The following is a 15,718-nucleotide window of genomic DNA, read 5'->3' on the forward strand; positions in this document are numbered from 1 at the left end:
TGAATTGGAGTGAACACTTGTCCTACATTAACACTGTAGGGTCTTTACCTTACAATATAAAGTTACTTGAGACAGGATTTGTTGACTGTTAACTGGTGCTATATGAATAAAACTGAACAGATCTAAAGGTGCTCCTGAGATTTGCATTTATTAGAACAGGATGAATGGACGACCACAGCCCTCTCAGTACATGGCTGACAGGACTTTTCCCCACATAATAAATCAAACACAAAATAGATTAAGACAGATTACTATACCAAACTTAAAGATGAAAGTGCATTTAGTGGATTTGGTTTATCAGCTCTTACTTTTCAAAGACATTGAGGAGAAAAGTACAACTATAAGTGCTTGTTCTGATGAAGACTTTTAAACTGTAAACAGCAGCTAAGTGAATAAGGATCTGTGTCCACGAATCCGAGGCAGCGACAACACTGAAACGCCATAGTTCAAAATCCTCAATGCGCACCTTTTGTCCACTGTGTTCAAAATGCTCTCAACTGTTAAAGTAGAGGAGAAAAGTTTGACATATTTCACGACCATTAAACGTTAGAGAAGCCTCTCAAAAAGAGGTCACGGTTACTTCCCAAGCAAAAACCTCTGCTTGTGCTCACAAACCCTAAAAAGCAACAAATAAGACAATAATAAGACAAGTGACTACAAAGTGACACCAGAGGTTGGTGAAGAGCAACCATGAAGTGAGACATTGTGTGCACACCTTCTAGTGATACCACTCTTCATATACCTGTGTGATAAAGTCCTGGTAGTCCATCAAATTCCATCGGAGCTTTAAAGAAAATACACTCAGCTTTTCCTTGGATTTTCAGAGTTGTTCGGTTCATACAGGAACTTGAGCAATCACACTTAACGTGTCGCTGTTTTGCTCCACCACCTCAGCCAATAAGCCCGGTCACAATTTATTTTGAGGAAAAAAGAAACGAAAAAAAGACATTTTAAGAAGTTTGTTTTTTGGTGCTGTTGTTTACATTTAAGCTAAAATAAAAGTACAAAGTTTAGTATTGAGAAAAGTAAGGTCAGCAATGACTTCAGTCTTAGCAGAGGGCAGTGACACTATTGGTTTAACCCCAAAAAGATGATTTTGTTCATCTGGACGTACCTTTTGTGGATGGATGTTTTTCCCACTTAAAAAGGTACGTCCAGATGAACAGAATCAAGATTTCCATACACAGGGGATTTAGGTGCATTTAGAAACTACTGATTTACGTTAATAAGCGAGTGCACACATTTCCGGCCTCTTATCACTTAGATTTCTGAATCTTAAGAGTGAATCGATTTACAGCAGGAACTGCACACTTAGCCATCAAGCGTTTTGGTAAAGTAGCACGAGTAGTGTAAAGTTTTGTAGGGTCCTGTTAAAAATCACACAAGCATCACAGCACATCTGGCATATTTAGTTCCATTTATTATAAACTATAAATTCCAGTTATCCACTGATCAGTAGTTTTTGAGTAAATGAATGTCACTGATAAATCAGTGGTGATTCACCTGCAAGTGTTTTTATAAACTGTATTTTGTTTTTGTAGAACTCACCAGCAGCTGTATTTGAATATCTCCTGTTCCACTTTTCCCTAACCTGGAAGCAAAGGATGGCGTAATTCTGACTAGGACACAAACCTTGGCGCTTATCATAGACGTTACATTGTCCGTGCAGCAAGAGAGAGAGCAGTGACTACTGATTAAGATCATTCAGAAACGTGTCCCTTTCTGGCAGCTGTGGCAACTTCTAATAAGAAAGTTTGCATTCTTAGAACAATGCTGGGTCATGTGTGATGTGTCATCGTGTGAGGTGTTACATTTGGACTTAATTCTGCTCAATTAAGTGTTTTGATCTTTCATTAAATATGGCAACTGTGTGGTGTGCTGCAAGTTGAAACCCACTGTCCTCATGAGCACAGTATCTAACAACTCACCTGAAAAAACTGATTGAATTCAGCTGGACACAATGGTTTTCAGTGGGAGAAATGTTTCATCACTCATCTGTGACACTGGAGAAGTCACTTGGATGAGTGACAAAACAATTTTTCTTGGAAACATCCAGAGGAACTAAACCTTTGGGCATATCCTTGCCTGTAATTCATTCATCAACAAATGTTTTTATGTATAAATCTTTTCTTTTTTTTCAGATCTTGTTTCTCTTGGCTTAATTTCACAGAAGAAAACCTCTCTGGAGTTTAACACAAAAACTGAAGTCAAATAGTGAATTCACGTAAGACTGGAATTTATAGGAATAAAAAGAAATAAATACTGCTTAAGCTGAATAATTGTTGGGTTAAAGTTACTACTGAAGTTCTGTGTTCTCTCTCTCTCTCTGTGTAATATATATAATACACACACACACACACACACACACACACACACACACACACACACACACACACATATATATATATATATATATATATATATATATATATATATATATATATATATATATATATATATATATATATATATATATAATTTTTAATAACATTTTTATAAAAATAGTTTTTATTTTAAATTAAATTGTTAAATAATAAATTAATTTAGTAATGTCTGAATAAATAAAATTATTTAAAAACGTATTTGTAAATGAATGTACAAAGGCATAATTTATTGTACAATTCATTATTCAAAGACAGAATTCTTTATTTCGATGCATGTGGCTCCTCCATGGAGTACTAGCGATGCCTTGCAGAATAATCTCTGCACAAAGGTGTCTGGAGTTACCTTGGGATATGCATTAGCCTCTCCTCCCACTCTTCCAGCAAGATCGTGCTGAGAGTCAAAGACAGGTGGCCATATCTCTACAGTCTTTAATGTAGATGTTGATAAGTTTCTGTAAGACTGCTGCTTCACTGATGATGTTCACATTAAGGAATAAACAGCACTTATAAATTCATAAATAGTTTGAACAGCAGAGGGCAGCATAAAGCAAAGCAGTGAATGAATGGGAGATTTCAACAATTACAGAAAAAAAAGATACACAGATGAAAATATGTTATTTTCATACAGTAACCTGATACCCTATGGAGGGACAGGTCTTTAAATATATATATATATATATTATGAAACACTTAAAAATTTACATTAAAAAAACACGTATCAACAACAGGGGATTAAAAAAAAATTATTCTTTATTTTTTCTCACCTATTTTGATCCTGAAACTCCGAACTAATTCTCTGAGTGGTGAAAGGTGCTGAAAAGTCCGTTTAAAGACGACACAGAGGAAAAAGGCAAGTAGGTAAGGACGGTATGCGAAAGTAGCGCGCAGTCGTGAACATTTCTGAACAGTTACAGCCAATGTCGACACGGAAGTGGGTTAAATAGGTCACATTTTTTTCTCATTCATTTCTCTCAGGTGTTAGAGAGGTTTAGCGCTTTTAGGGAGAGACGGTTAGTTAATATTATACATGTTAAGCAGTTTCTCCTGGACGCTAAAGCACTGTTTTGAAAAGTGGAGATTGTTAAGACGTATAAACAAAGGAGACAGGAGTTAAAGCCTGGCAGTAATGACGGAGAAAGGCTGCAATCCGGTGGCCCGGACGGTACTGCAGCAGTGTTTGCAGGCCAGGCTGCAGGTGAAACCAGCAGATGAACACTCCGAAGCTCAGTTTGTCCAGGTGAGAGACGCATTCTCTATCACTGCTTTGCAGACATAAACCAATCAGTGCTAGCAATACTGATAATATGCTTAAAAAGCTATCAATATAAAACAAAGACATTAAGTAAATATTGACAAAATCAATATCAATTACTAGTTCAGAAATACAAAGTAATGTATATATTGATTCACGGATGTGTGTGTCAGACCTTTTCTTATTTTGACTTTATATGTGTTGCACATGATGCAACATCTTGGAGAAAGGACATAATTTTTACTGTATTTAACATTTCTGCTTTTATCTGTACTCTCAGATTGAAAGAGGGATGGTGATCTACATCTGCTTCTTCAAAGGAGCCACAGATGACATCCTACCCAAGATGGGTCAGTGAATTTTTTACTTTTTTCTTTGTTCTTAATAGTGAACCCCTGCTTCCCTGTGAATCCCTCCACAGATGATAAAAAAAGTTGTGTCCTCGCTCTGTCCAGTGTCCACGCTGTTGAACCTGCGGCTGAGCGAGTCGGATTCTGGGAAGATGGTGTCAGTGTTGGACCTTCCCGGGAGTTTGCTGATTGTCCCTCAGGCCACGCTGGGAGGAAAGGCCAAAGGCAGAGGCATGCAGTACCACAACAACATCAGCAAGGAGGATGGGCTGCGACTGTACAGCGCATTCGTTGCTCTGTGTGAGAAGGAGCTGAATGCTGCTGTAGCTGAGAGCAGCGCTGAAGTGACAGTAAAACACGGGACCTATGGTAACAGACAAGTGCTGAAGCTTGACACCAATGGACCATACACACATCTGATGGAGTTCTGAAGCTGAGCTCACCATCTCAGAGACAACATGTCATACTATTGTGTCTACCAATGCAGCTGGAAAGACTGATGTACTCGTATCTGAGTTGTGCATCTTTCAATATAAACAAAATAAAAGAGATTTAGAATTTGTCAGTTGTTTGTGTAATCGGCCAAAACTGGATTGTGTATGAAGGCTTTCTGATACTGTGGGACACTACCAGTCTCTACAAACACATGAAAAACTGAAAAATGAAGAGAGAAGGATGGAAATCCCTCAGCCAGACACAGACAGAGTGCTGTATTGTTTTTATTTATTGTTTAGTTAGACTGGGAGGAGCTGCTGGCACTCTTTTAGTCATGCCTTGGAATAATTGTTTTGCCTAACTGAACAAGTCGCCATGCATGTTGTTTTTCAGTGAGGCTTAAAAATGCTCTCAAAACAATCTATGCCACATGCTTTAGTGATGATTCTCTTATATTCAAGTTTTATTTATATTTCTTCAGCTTCTTCAGATGATGATAACATTGTGTGCCTTGTTAATTCTTTTAACAATCACTGCTTTGCCAAACTCAATCAAGTCACTCAAAAATTGTTTCTCATTCACTGTGGATAAACAATCAATCTCATGGCCTACGAAACACCCATCAAACAACCGAATGACTGTGATTCCATGGGTTTTGTGGTCCATCATAAATATTTCCATAAACCCTTTTGATTCTTATAATGAATAAATTGTAATAATTATTGGATACTAATAAGAGCATTACTTTCATTATTGTTCTTTCCTCCATCTCAGCATGCTGTGTTACTGTCTGATGATCACTGGAATGCATTACTCAGTTACTTTGTAAACAAAGGGATGCACTTGAGATCCCAAATCTCTCTAACTTCCACCCTACTTTTAAAATACCTCCTAACTTTAATGTGTGTAAACTTGATGTTATATTGCTACTCTAGCACTTCATTTTCTTGGTTATATTACCCTATTAATTCACATAAAATAAACAAATATAATAGCAAATATAAAAAAACAAAAGTAATAAACAATAATATACCAATAAAATAATCATACACATTTAAATAAAATTACATATTTGTGTATATTTACTTGCAGGTATTTGCACAGCTGTTGCATTCAGATTGATGTGGTTCTGGCAAAATTTAAACATGATAATTACCCAGCTGCAGGACAAATGTGTACAATTCTAGGAACTATAACTCACAGACAGTAATCATGTAGCTATATAATGAAATCATTAATACGATCTTGTTAAACAGTTTTTATACTACACTTTATCACTGCCATATAACATAAGATGTGAAACTTGTTGTACCATCTCACTATAGATGTAAGTAAGCTGGACTGCTGAAATATCAATACAATTTACCTCGTTCACCCATTCACGCTCACTCATAGAAGCACTTTTTGCTATGCTTTTCCATTTTCCAACAGTTGTGATCATAATATAAAATAAATGTAGACTTGTCTTTTTATAATGAGAGTTTACAGCACATGCTGTTTCGCTCTCTTCTCTGAAAGTTAAAAGGAAAGAAGACAATAACAGACAATAACAAAAAAGAGAAAAACAAGACAAGAGGAAAGTCAATAAATGATTTCAGCAACTACAAAACCTGCTGGTTTCAGGAGGAGTTGCCATAATAATATAAAGTAATCATACACTTATCTTTTTCTAATGAGTTTACAGCATTTGCTATTTCGTCCTTCGTCTCTTCACTGAAAGTTAAATAAAGATAATAACAAAAAATTAAATAAATAAGAAGAGTTACCGATCAGAGTTCTGATACAGTCATAGAATAAATATGTGTCTACTTATCTTTTAAAATCGGTCATTGTTCTTGTTTTCTCCATTCTCTCTGAAAGGCAGACAGCAGATGAAGAAAAGTAAGTTAAACAGCAAAGTAGACAGAACAAGTACCTCTCAGGATATCTCATAATGTGTGCATTTCTACTGGACACCTGTCCCAATGTTTCTCATAAGAATCAAATATCTTTGCCACCAAGCAACAGTGAATCATACCAAGAAAAATCTGAGGCATCAGAGTGAAAAATAAATAAATAAAAATCACAGTCAATAATAATTTGGGACATAAAGTCTTCAAAACTAAAATAATACTGTCATTTGATGACTTCCTAATTAAAATACACAGCTGGGGGAATAAAGGCTCTGTATGCCTCCTTTTAAGCCATCTATCTATGTATGTTAACTGGCACAGGTCAGTAACAGACCGGGTGTAAAAAGAGCATCTTAAGCTGGGAGATTTTGTCAGGCATAAAGATTAGATTAGATTAGATTAGATAGAACTTTATTAATCCCTCGGGTGGGTTCCTCTGGGAAATTCGATTTCCAAAAAAGCACAGCACCGACAGAAGTTACAGAGTTACAGAATATTATATATATATATAAAAAAAAAAAAAAACACCCAGCACGCCCCTGCGGGCGGTTTATCCTTCAAGCTCGGGTCCTCTACCAGAGGCCTGGGAGCTTGAGGGTCCTGCGCAGTATCTTAGCTGTTCCCAGGACTGCGCTCTTCTGGACAGAGATCTCCGATGTTGTTCCTGGGATCTGCTGGAGCCACTCGCCTAGCTTGGGAGTCACCGCACCTAGTGCTCCGATTACCACGGGGACCACCGTTACCTTCACCCTCCACATCCTCTCGAGCTCTTCTCTGAGCCCTTGGTATTTCTCCAGCTTCTCGTGTTCCTTCTTCCTGATATTGCTGTCATTCGGAACCGCTACATCGATCACTACGGCCATCTTCTTCTGTTTGTCTACCACCACTATGTCCGGTTGGTTAGCCACCACCATTTTGTCCGTCTGTATCTGGAAGTCCCACAGGATCTTAGCTCGGTCATTCTCCACCACCCTTGGGGGCATCTCCCATTTTGACCTCGGGACTTCCAGGTTATACTCGGCACAGATGTTCCTGTACACTATGCCGGCCACTTGGTTGTGGCGTTCCATGTATGCCTTGCCTGCTAGCATCTTGCACCCTGCTGTTATGTGCTGGATTGTCTCTGGGGCATCTTTACACAGCCTGCACCTGGGGTCTTGCCTGGTGTGATAGACCCCAGCCTCTATGGATCTTGTGCTCAGAGCTTGTTCTTGTGCTGCCATGATTAGTGCCTCTGTGCTGTCTTTCAGTCCAGCTTTGTCCAGCCACTGGTAGGATTTCTGGATATCAGCCACCTCCTCTATCTGCTGGTGGTACATACCGTGCAGGGGCCTGTCCTTCCATGATGGTTCCTCGTCTCCCTCCTCTTTCTTGGGTTTCTGCTGCCTGAGGTATTCACTGAGCACTCGGTCAGTTGGGGCCATCTTCCTAATATATATACATAATACACACACACATATATATATATATATACACTCAAAAAAGTCAACTAAGGCAGTTGTTTGATTAATTCAATAGACATTTGTCTATTTAACATGAACATATTGAGTTTAGGTTTTTAAATCATTATCAGTTGTTGGTTTAACATAAAATAACAAAAAGTTTAATGAACTAGATTTGCATTCTTCAGTTCAATTAAATGTAATTATTTTAAATCAACAACTCTAAAACCGATGCCTAGTGCGCATGCTCAAACTTCCCAAAAGTGAAGAGGCGGGAACGCGGAGAAGTTATATGTGTTCAGTGGACTGCCATTTCCCTCTGCGGAATCTTCCACAATACAGGTAAGTAATAAATAACTCAAAATATCTTAGTCAAACGAAGTTGTTTTGTCCATTAATTGTTTAACAATGTTTTTAATTCCAAATGTGTAAGTTGTCATTAGACAGCGGGAGTGGAGCAAATACAGTGAAAATCTGGTATTAGACGGTGCCAATCGGTACCGTCTAATACCTGATTTATAATCCGCTCTGGGTATATTTATACTATTATTAGCATTTCCACTTCATCGTTTTTCTTTTTTTTTTTTTTTACCCGTTTTTGCAGTTAGTCTTATAGTGTTTTTAGCGGTTATTGATATGTTTAATTCAATATTTAACACGTTTGTAATTCACTTTCAAAGTAAATGAAGTTAGCTAAAGCTAGTATGGTTGTCTCATTGAACTTCTACCTAGCTCTGTTAGCATTCACTTTGGTTTTAAATGACGGTTATTGCAAGACATGGTCTTTGTTCACTTTTTTTATTATCATTTGCATTTTTTCTTTCTTTCTTTCTTTCTCTCTCCTTTTATTTTAACCTCTGGGTGGTCTTGGGTCGATTTGTGGCTATTTTCAAATTTTGATTACCTGCCATTTGCACTGTGTTGAATGGAATATAGCGAAAGTCTGCAAAAAAAAGTTTGGTCACATTTACTGTTAAAATTTCAGTATGACTTCCGGAAATTAGCTTCAGTGGCTAAGCTACAGACAAACTTACACTATTGGTCTTAGTGGTCGATTTGTGCCCCATTGAAACCCATTATAAACGCTATTTTTCACGGCAAAAAAATGACGGTCAAATCGATCGTGATCGGTTATGTTTCCGTTTCCGTTTGCAGTACTGGCCTTAGAGTTGTAATTTTTTTATTTGTCCACCGGGTGGCGCCCTTGCTCCACATTTGACCCCGGGCTGGAAAACAGCGGGCTGCTTAAACAGACCTGCGGGAAACGAAGCCTCATTTCCGGCGTGCAGCAGCGGCTTCGCCCGCTGATCGGGCGGGACCATTTTCGGCCCCTAGGACCGTTTGAGGGTGCTTTTTTTTTTTTTTTTTTAATCAACAGGAAATGACGTATTTGTTGTGACGTGGTACCGGACGTGTGTGTTGGAAAAAGGGGTCCGACGCAACATGCCCCGGTCATCGTCGGGAGTTAACCCGGGAGGATGCACTGATTTCGGCCTAGAGGAGGAGCATTTGCCGCCTGGAGACCATTTTCTGGTCCTGAAAAAAAAAAAAAAGGCGATCGAAATGAAGGTTGGTGCCAATCTTTAGTCCATCTAAAGGCCTAATTATAATAACAATCAAATATTACTTCAAATGTTTTTTTTTTTTTTAAATATTTCGTTTTGTTTTGGGGGGCTAAAAAAAACGGTGCGCTCATGTAATTGAACTGCGATTAAAAGGGTTAAAATCCGCGAAATGTAATTAAAACTTGACATGAATATTTCAAGGAGAAGTAGGTCTAAAAGATTGGCTAATTTAAAGTGGAAAAAAATATTAATATATAAATTTTTTATAGCACTTTTTATGGCGTGGTCGATTTGTGGCTCTAAGACCAATAGTGTATGCATTTTTCTAGGACCTCCCAGAGGTTAAGCATTCGGCCTCTCACAGTAATGCAAGTTAAACTAGCATGCGCGATTTGCTAAATATTAGCTGTGTCCAAATTCAGGGGCTGCATCCTTCGAATTGACTTGATGCTAGTGCATGGGAAAAAGAGCATAAACACGAGGTCAGAGGAAAAGGCAATGGCGGATAGTTATGAAAATTGCCTGTGGGACCTTTACCGCAACTACCAGCATCTTTATTGCATAGTGTGAAACACTGCTATTACATTTGGCAACAGATTGGATATTTATCTGTGAATTTTATATTGCAAGAGGTATTTATATGTATTTGTATTTTTTTTATACATTTGCAACAAAGTAAAAAAAAATCCACTGTGGAATTTTTATAAAATAATTTTTTCTGTTTTCTTTACCATAGTAACACCACAAAGAAAGCTGACCCCTTTTTCTGATTGTTTGTGCCTCCTCTTTAATACATGGTAAGCCTTTTACCATCATATATTTTTTTATGATAGTTTTATGATTTAATCAAAGTGAAAAAAAGGTGCCAATAAAACTATCCTTAAAACTGCTTTTCTTTTTTTCTTTCAGTGACTTGTATGTGGCAGTGCAAGCGTTGTTCCATCAGGGAGAGTAGTAGGTACAATTATTGAAACACTGTACAGGGCTCGCAAAATGGCTAGCCCGACGTCCCAGGGCTAGCGATTTTTCCAGTCGGGCTACCAAAATCTATCTCTGCCCTGCCCGTCGGGCTGTCATAAGAAGGAAAAATATATGTCAATGCTTCTGCATTCTTTCGGAAATGTAGCTGGGTAATTATGTCATTGGCATCGGTGAGCCACTGTCAATATGTGACATATTGAAATCGCGTTTGAATTTGCGCTTGTTTTTTGCTTTCACTTTGCAATCGCGCGACCTGTGTATAGAGAGCGACAGCACTGATCTGTGAGTGATGATAATTTGTGCACCAATTCCTCTGACATCGTCTTATCAATCGTTAGCTTACTATGCAAACATGACAAGTGAAATCTCCCGCAGCTTAAACATGTGAGAGGTTGATCGCGCAGACAATCGCTGAGTGTTATGTGAGTGCGTGTGTAAAAGCAGCAGGATATTAATTGTAGTTCTGCTTAGCCAAATAAGACAGGTCAGGGTGAAGAAGTGACAGCCAAAGAAAAGCTTACCACAAAACGGAAAAGTTATGACAAATCAGACTATAAGGCAAAAAGAAAGTGCAGCTTTATGGTTTCATGGACAAAAGAATTTCTGTGGCTGCAACATGATGAGCTAAATAACCAGGGCTGCACATAAGTGGTCCGCAGGTGCGCATTCGCTGTCAAAATAAAAAACGCGCACAAGATAAGAAGTTGCAACGCGTGTTTGCATACATAAGATTTTCTGGAGGAGGACATATTTGTTTAGAACTCTTAAATATGTCGAAGAAGCTCCTTTAAGCAATTACTTTGGTTTTCCTCCACCTCCAAAGAAATGTCAGAAGGAGTCCGAACCACAAAAGAAGCGCGAAAGTGATTGCAGGAGGTGAGCTGGCTTCAAACAAATGATGAACACACAGATGTGGTGCAGAATGTGCCGTGAAAATCCCACTCTAGCGGACAAAAACAGTGCCTTTTATATGGATGCAAACGTGCGTTGCAACTTCTTATCTGTTGCGCGTCTTTTATTTTGACAGCGAATGCGCACATGCGGACCACTTATGTGCACCCGTGTAAATAACATAATGTTCTGCCGGGTGTGTTGTTGGTTTTCCCTCGATTTCTGAGTCGACAAGCGCCTTTGTTACTGGGACCAGTCATTTTAAGAAAGGCCCCCATTAGAAATGGATTATTGCTCAGTCTGCAATATCTTTCCCAGAACAAACACCAATTGCAAATAATATACTAAAAATAAACCTGAAAAATCTGTTTAGAACAGCATACTGTGTTGCAAAGAGTGAACTACCACTGGTGCAATTTAGCAGTCTTTGCAAACTTCAAAAAGCAAATGGCCTAGATCTTGGTTCCACTTGCCTCTTACTTGTGACTTTAGTGGAAATTTCAAATTCAGTATCTGACACAGACTGATTCATGTCCTACACAGACAGCACTGATGTCTGCATGGTCTTCTAAAAGCAGCTTTAGTCAGCTTAGATGTGAAGTGAGTGAAATATACAGTTGCGTTTTTAATCAATGTATTTGTTCTCTATTGCAGATTGAGAAGGAGTTTCTGCGAATCACCACAAAGCCTCTGCTATCTACTTTCTTTGCCGAGCTTGACCAATACGCGCCACGCTTAATGGAAATCTTTCTGACCAAAGGAGGGACACGTGGAAAGAAAATAAGAGGTCTCATGCTTGCCATCTCCAAGGTTTGTATTAGGATTGAGTAGACTTTGTCATAGGCAGCAAAAATAACTTTTATTTGGAGATGAAGTTGTCAATTTTGTTTCGGCTTAACAATTGGTACATGCCAGGTTCTAACCTAAAGAATAATTATGCAAGTTAACTGATTACCCTAGCTTTAAGAAAAACAGACTGGTTTTGGCTCATATTATCTCCTCCTCCTCTCCAGCATGACAACATCCATACCAGACGAGCATGCATCTTGAAGTCTTTGTGCATCCACCTAAACGAAGACTATGAGAAGTTAATAAAGGAGTACTTGGTGAGCCATTGTGACAGCATGTTGTCTGTAACATTCTCATACAAATTGTGACGTTGCCTCAAATGCAAATCATTAAAATTAAAATTTTGAGATTAGCAACAAGACACCTGGTATTGGGGAAAGGATGTCTTGAATACCAAACAGTATTAAGCGTTGCAATAAAGAATTTCTGGAATTTGGTATTGGAAGGAAAGAAATTTATGCCTACTTAAACTTGATACACAAACATACAATGCATTTAACATGCATCAAGACTATATTGCTTTTGAATCTGTACTTGGATTAAAACAAGTCCTGTTGTTTTTTCATTGTTATGGTCATCAGTATTTGTAAATAGAAATGTCTATGAACTTTGAGCTGTTTAGTACTAACACTTCTATACCTGTTTTATTTTAGCAGCTGAGTTAGCCTTTTCTCGAGTCCTGTCCCCCTAAGTTACTCTTGCTACGTCCGACAAACAAATGGTTTCCTCTGCGCACCAATGGGTACCCGAATGTGCGAGCAGACATGCTTCATAATGTTCGGTACATTTACCTGGGAATGGGGCCATACACACTGTTTAATCCATTCACGTTGTTTTTGACTTTGTGAATGGAAAGAACACAACTCCTCCAGACACAATCTCTCGGCATATCGGTGGGCACACCGCTTCTCCATCTTGCTTGAGGTTAATGTTTGTCAGACACAGTAACGGTTGCTATAATGTGTAATTGGACAATGGCCCTTTCGGGGGAGGGGCCGGTGAGAGGTCAATTATGCCACCTCTTTTGACATGAGAGGTGTATTTTATAATTTATGTATTGGAGTAATTACTAACAACTACTTTAGTGGTGTAATTTTCTGTTTATTACTTTGACTACTTGGATTTTATGAACAGCATAGAAACAGTTGTTTAAACAATCTCTTAAATTTTACTTTGTTGTCTTATACTTTTTCATGTAGGATACGGACAGCGAGGCAAAAAGCTGCATGGAGCAAACTGTGATGGGGGTGTACGTCATCCAGAAGGAGGGTGCTGAACCTGAAGATGACCCAGAGGACGTTGGTGTCGTGATTGAGGGTGTGGAGGCTAACACTGATTTGGGTAACATTGCACAAGCATGTGCTCTGTTGTTTGGACTCATATACCGTTTGAACCTGAGCTACCCACCAGAACTTAAATGCACCTTTGAAGTCCTCCAGAAGATACTTTTAAATCTTGATGGACAAAAGCTGTCTTCAAAGGTACAGTTTCTGAAAAACAAGCTTATGGGGTGAGAGCACTTGAAAATGACTGATAGGTCTTGAATGGTTCATTGGTGCAATGGTGATTTCCAATATATAATGTTAATATTTGAGTTGTTTATATTTTTTTTCTTTCATTTAAAACATTTTTTTTTTAAGTTTTTGGATTCTCTCTGTTGGGCAATTCACCTTTTATACAGCACTGCAGATGATTTTTGTTTGTCCTTATATAGATGGCTCAAAATGGATCAGAAGTACTGACAGAAGTACTATGTTGTGTTTATGTATCAAGGTCCTGTAAAGTTTAAGACCACTGCCACCTGTTAAGTTCACTGTATTATTGTTTCCATTTTGCTTGCTAGCATGTTTTAAAACACAGCAAAACTATATTGCTAGCTGTGGAGGACTGCAACCAAAATTAAAAAAATAAATACAGAAATATAAAAATTGGTCAAACTAATAATTATTTCAATGAGATACACCAAACAAATATAGATTTTCATCACCTATGGAATTTTTTGTTGTTGTTGTATTGCCCCCAAAATATTTCTAATTATTTTATTTTATTTTTCCAAATTCACACAATTCGATTTTGTCACATGTTTTAACTTGCCAAGTGGGAGATGTATTTTTATCTTTTAGTTTAATTTTTTAAAATGCAGTCGATATATTGAGCAAATTTTGCATCTGTTTTTAGTTGTGGAAGCTTTGGTTCCAACATATTACCTATGTAAATAAGTATTCTAACATTTTACCTTTTGAAGTATATGCTTGCAGGTGTACAAAAATGGTAAGCTTTTATATTGTCCACTAAATCCAGTTAATAAAGATAATGTTATCATAATCTGATTGTGACTTTTTTTGTAAAGTAGTGGGTTTCTAAATGTGTAACAAATGTAAACAAATCTAATTGAAATAATTTGGTTGAAATGAGTGAGATCATTGCCTTGATTAACAAAGTAGTTGTTGAAACAACAAGATTTAATTCTGTTTTCCTAAACTTTTTAAATTGTGTAGAATGAATTAAAACAAATTTCACTCTACATACTTAAATAAATCACTTCAAATCAATGTAAGTATAGTATGTTGATCCAACGTAATCTGATTACATTAAACCACCAAATGCTAAATGTGTTGGTTTGACATGATCGAAAAGGGTTTATTGTACTTGGTTAAATTGTGTGCAAAAAGGGTGCCATGATTAAATTGTGTTCATCCAACAACAGATTTTTTTGAGTGTATAAATACAGAGACAATATAAATAAAATATACGAAGGGGATAAATAGAATAAATAGGAATAAAAATAAAAATACAAGTGAATTGCACATTTCAAGTATTGAGTCTATTGCACCGTTGACTATTTACAAAAGTATTGCACAAAAGGTATTGTACAGTGAGGTGAAGAGGCACTACAGCTTAGTTGTTCCCCCCTCCTTTGTCCTCCTGTTTCCCCTCCCTCTCCCCTCCAGGGAGGAGTTAAACAGTCTGATGGCGTGTGGGACAAAGGAGTTTTTAAGTCTGTTAGTTCTTGTCTTTGGGAGAAGCAACCTGTCACTGAACAGACTCTTCTGGTTGTTTATGGCCGTGTGCAGAGGATGTCTGGCATTGTCCATAATGTCCATCAGTTTCTTTAATGTCCTTTTCTCTGCCACTGTCACCAGAGTGTCCAGCTTCATGCCGACCACAGAGCTAGCCCTCCTGATCAGTTTCTCCAGCCTGGATGAACAGAGGGTCACCAATCTGCAAAAATAAAAAAAACGAGAAACCAAACAAACAAACAAATAAAAACTGCATCTACAAATTGTGGAACGACTTCAGAATAATGCAGAGAATCAATATTGGATGGCTGTGGGTTTGGCAGTACTGCATTTAAAAACGAGCATTGATCTTTGTCCCCGTCTGGTGGAAACCAATTCCTCTGCCCTTGCTCCTTGATGGCTGGAAGTATCATTTACTTACTTAGACTTATTCGTCACGATCACATGACTCTGGTCTTGCAGAGAGAACAATGCGTCCTCCGGAGTTGCGAGGGGCGCTCTTGTTTCTGTCAGAGAACGGAAGTGAGCTACACTCAGTAAGCTTGGGTTACGGCAGCTTCTGCAACCTGTGTGAAATCATTCTTCTGTCAAGTGATGACCATGTGACAGCAATTAAACTTCCGTTAAAATTATTTCCTGTGAAAATAAAAGCACTGA

The 15,718-nt window shown here is 38.0% G+C and overlaps 2 protein-coding genes across 6 annotated transcripts; both read left to right on the forward strand.

Annotated features, from left to right (window-relative positions):
• Positions 1 to 3,289: 3,289 nt before the first annotated feature.
• On the forward strand, positions 3,290 to 4,547 carry dtd2 (D-aminoacyl-tRNA deacylase 2). The gene is made up of 3 exons (XM_080871513.1): positions 3,290 to 3,621; positions 3,917 to 3,986; positions 4,092 to 4,547. The coding sequence occupies exons 1-3, from the start codon at positions 3,511 to 3,513 to the stop codon at positions 4,415 to 4,417; spliced, it is 507 nt and encodes a 168-aa protein (XP_080727639.1). The 5' UTR covers positions 3,290 to 3,510; the 3' UTR covers positions 4,418 to 4,547.
• Positions 4,548 to 7,806: 3,259 nt separating this feature from the next.
• LOC308389420 (uncharacterized protein) lies at positions 7,807 to 14,573 on the forward strand. 5 transcript variants are annotated; one of them, XM_080870822.1, is made up of 6 exons: positions 7,807 to 8,097; positions 10,057 to 10,117; positions 10,230 to 10,274; positions 11,847 to 12,002; positions 12,206 to 12,298; positions 13,241 to 14,573. In XM_080870822.1, the coding sequence occupies exons 4-6, from the start codon at positions 11,931 to 11,933 to the stop codon at positions 13,553 to 13,555; spliced, it is 480 nt and encodes a 159-aa protein (XP_080726948.1). In that variant the 5' UTR covers positions 7,807 to 8,097; positions 10,057 to 10,117; positions 10,230 to 10,274; positions 11,847 to 11,930; the 3' UTR covers positions 13,556 to 14,573. The 5 variants fall into 5 exon arrangements, with proteins under 5 accessions (XP_080726948.1, XP_080726946.1, XP_080726947.1 ...); XM_080870820.1 differs by having other exon boundaries at positions 7,808 to 8,097; positions 10,230 to 10,278; XM_080870821.1 differs by lacking the exon at positions 7,807 to 8,097 and adding an exon at positions 9,671 to 9,952.
• Positions 14,574 to 15,718: the final 1,145 nt, after the last annotated feature.

The sequence above is a fragment of the Rhamphochromis sp. 'chilingali' genome (genome assembly GCF_963969265.1).
Source record: "Rhamphochromis sp. 'chilingali' genome assembly, chromosome: 21".
In the NCBI taxonomy this organism is placed as follows: Eukaryota; Metazoa; Chordata; class Actinopteri; order Cichliformes; family Cichlidae; genus Rhamphochromis; species Rhamphochromis sp. 'chilingali'.

Coding starts and splice junctions, on each gene's coding strand:
- dtd2 (XM_080871513.1), top strand. CDS start 3,511: ATGACGGAGAAAGGCTGCAATCCGGTGGCCCGGACGGTACTGCAGCAG. Junction 3,622..3,916: donor CCGAAGCTCAGTTTGTCCAG/GTGAGAGACGCA, acceptor CTGTACTCTCAG/ATTGAAAGAGGGATGGTGAT. Junction 3,987..4,091: donor TGACATCCTACCCAAGATGG/GTCAGTGAATTT, acceptor CGCTCTGTCCAG/TGTCCACGCTGTTGAACCTG.
- LOC308389420 (XM_080870822.1), top strand. CDS start 11,931: ATGGAAATCTTTCTGACCAAAGGAGGGACACGTGGAAAGAAAATAAGA. Junction 12,003..12,205: donor TCATGCTTGCCATCTCCAAG/GTTTGTATTAGG, acceptor CCTCCTCTCCAG/CATGACAACATCCATACCAG. Junction 12,299..13,240: donor AGTTAATAAAGGAGTACTTG/GTGAGCCATTGT, acceptor TTTTTCATGTAG/GATACGGACAGCGAGGCAAA.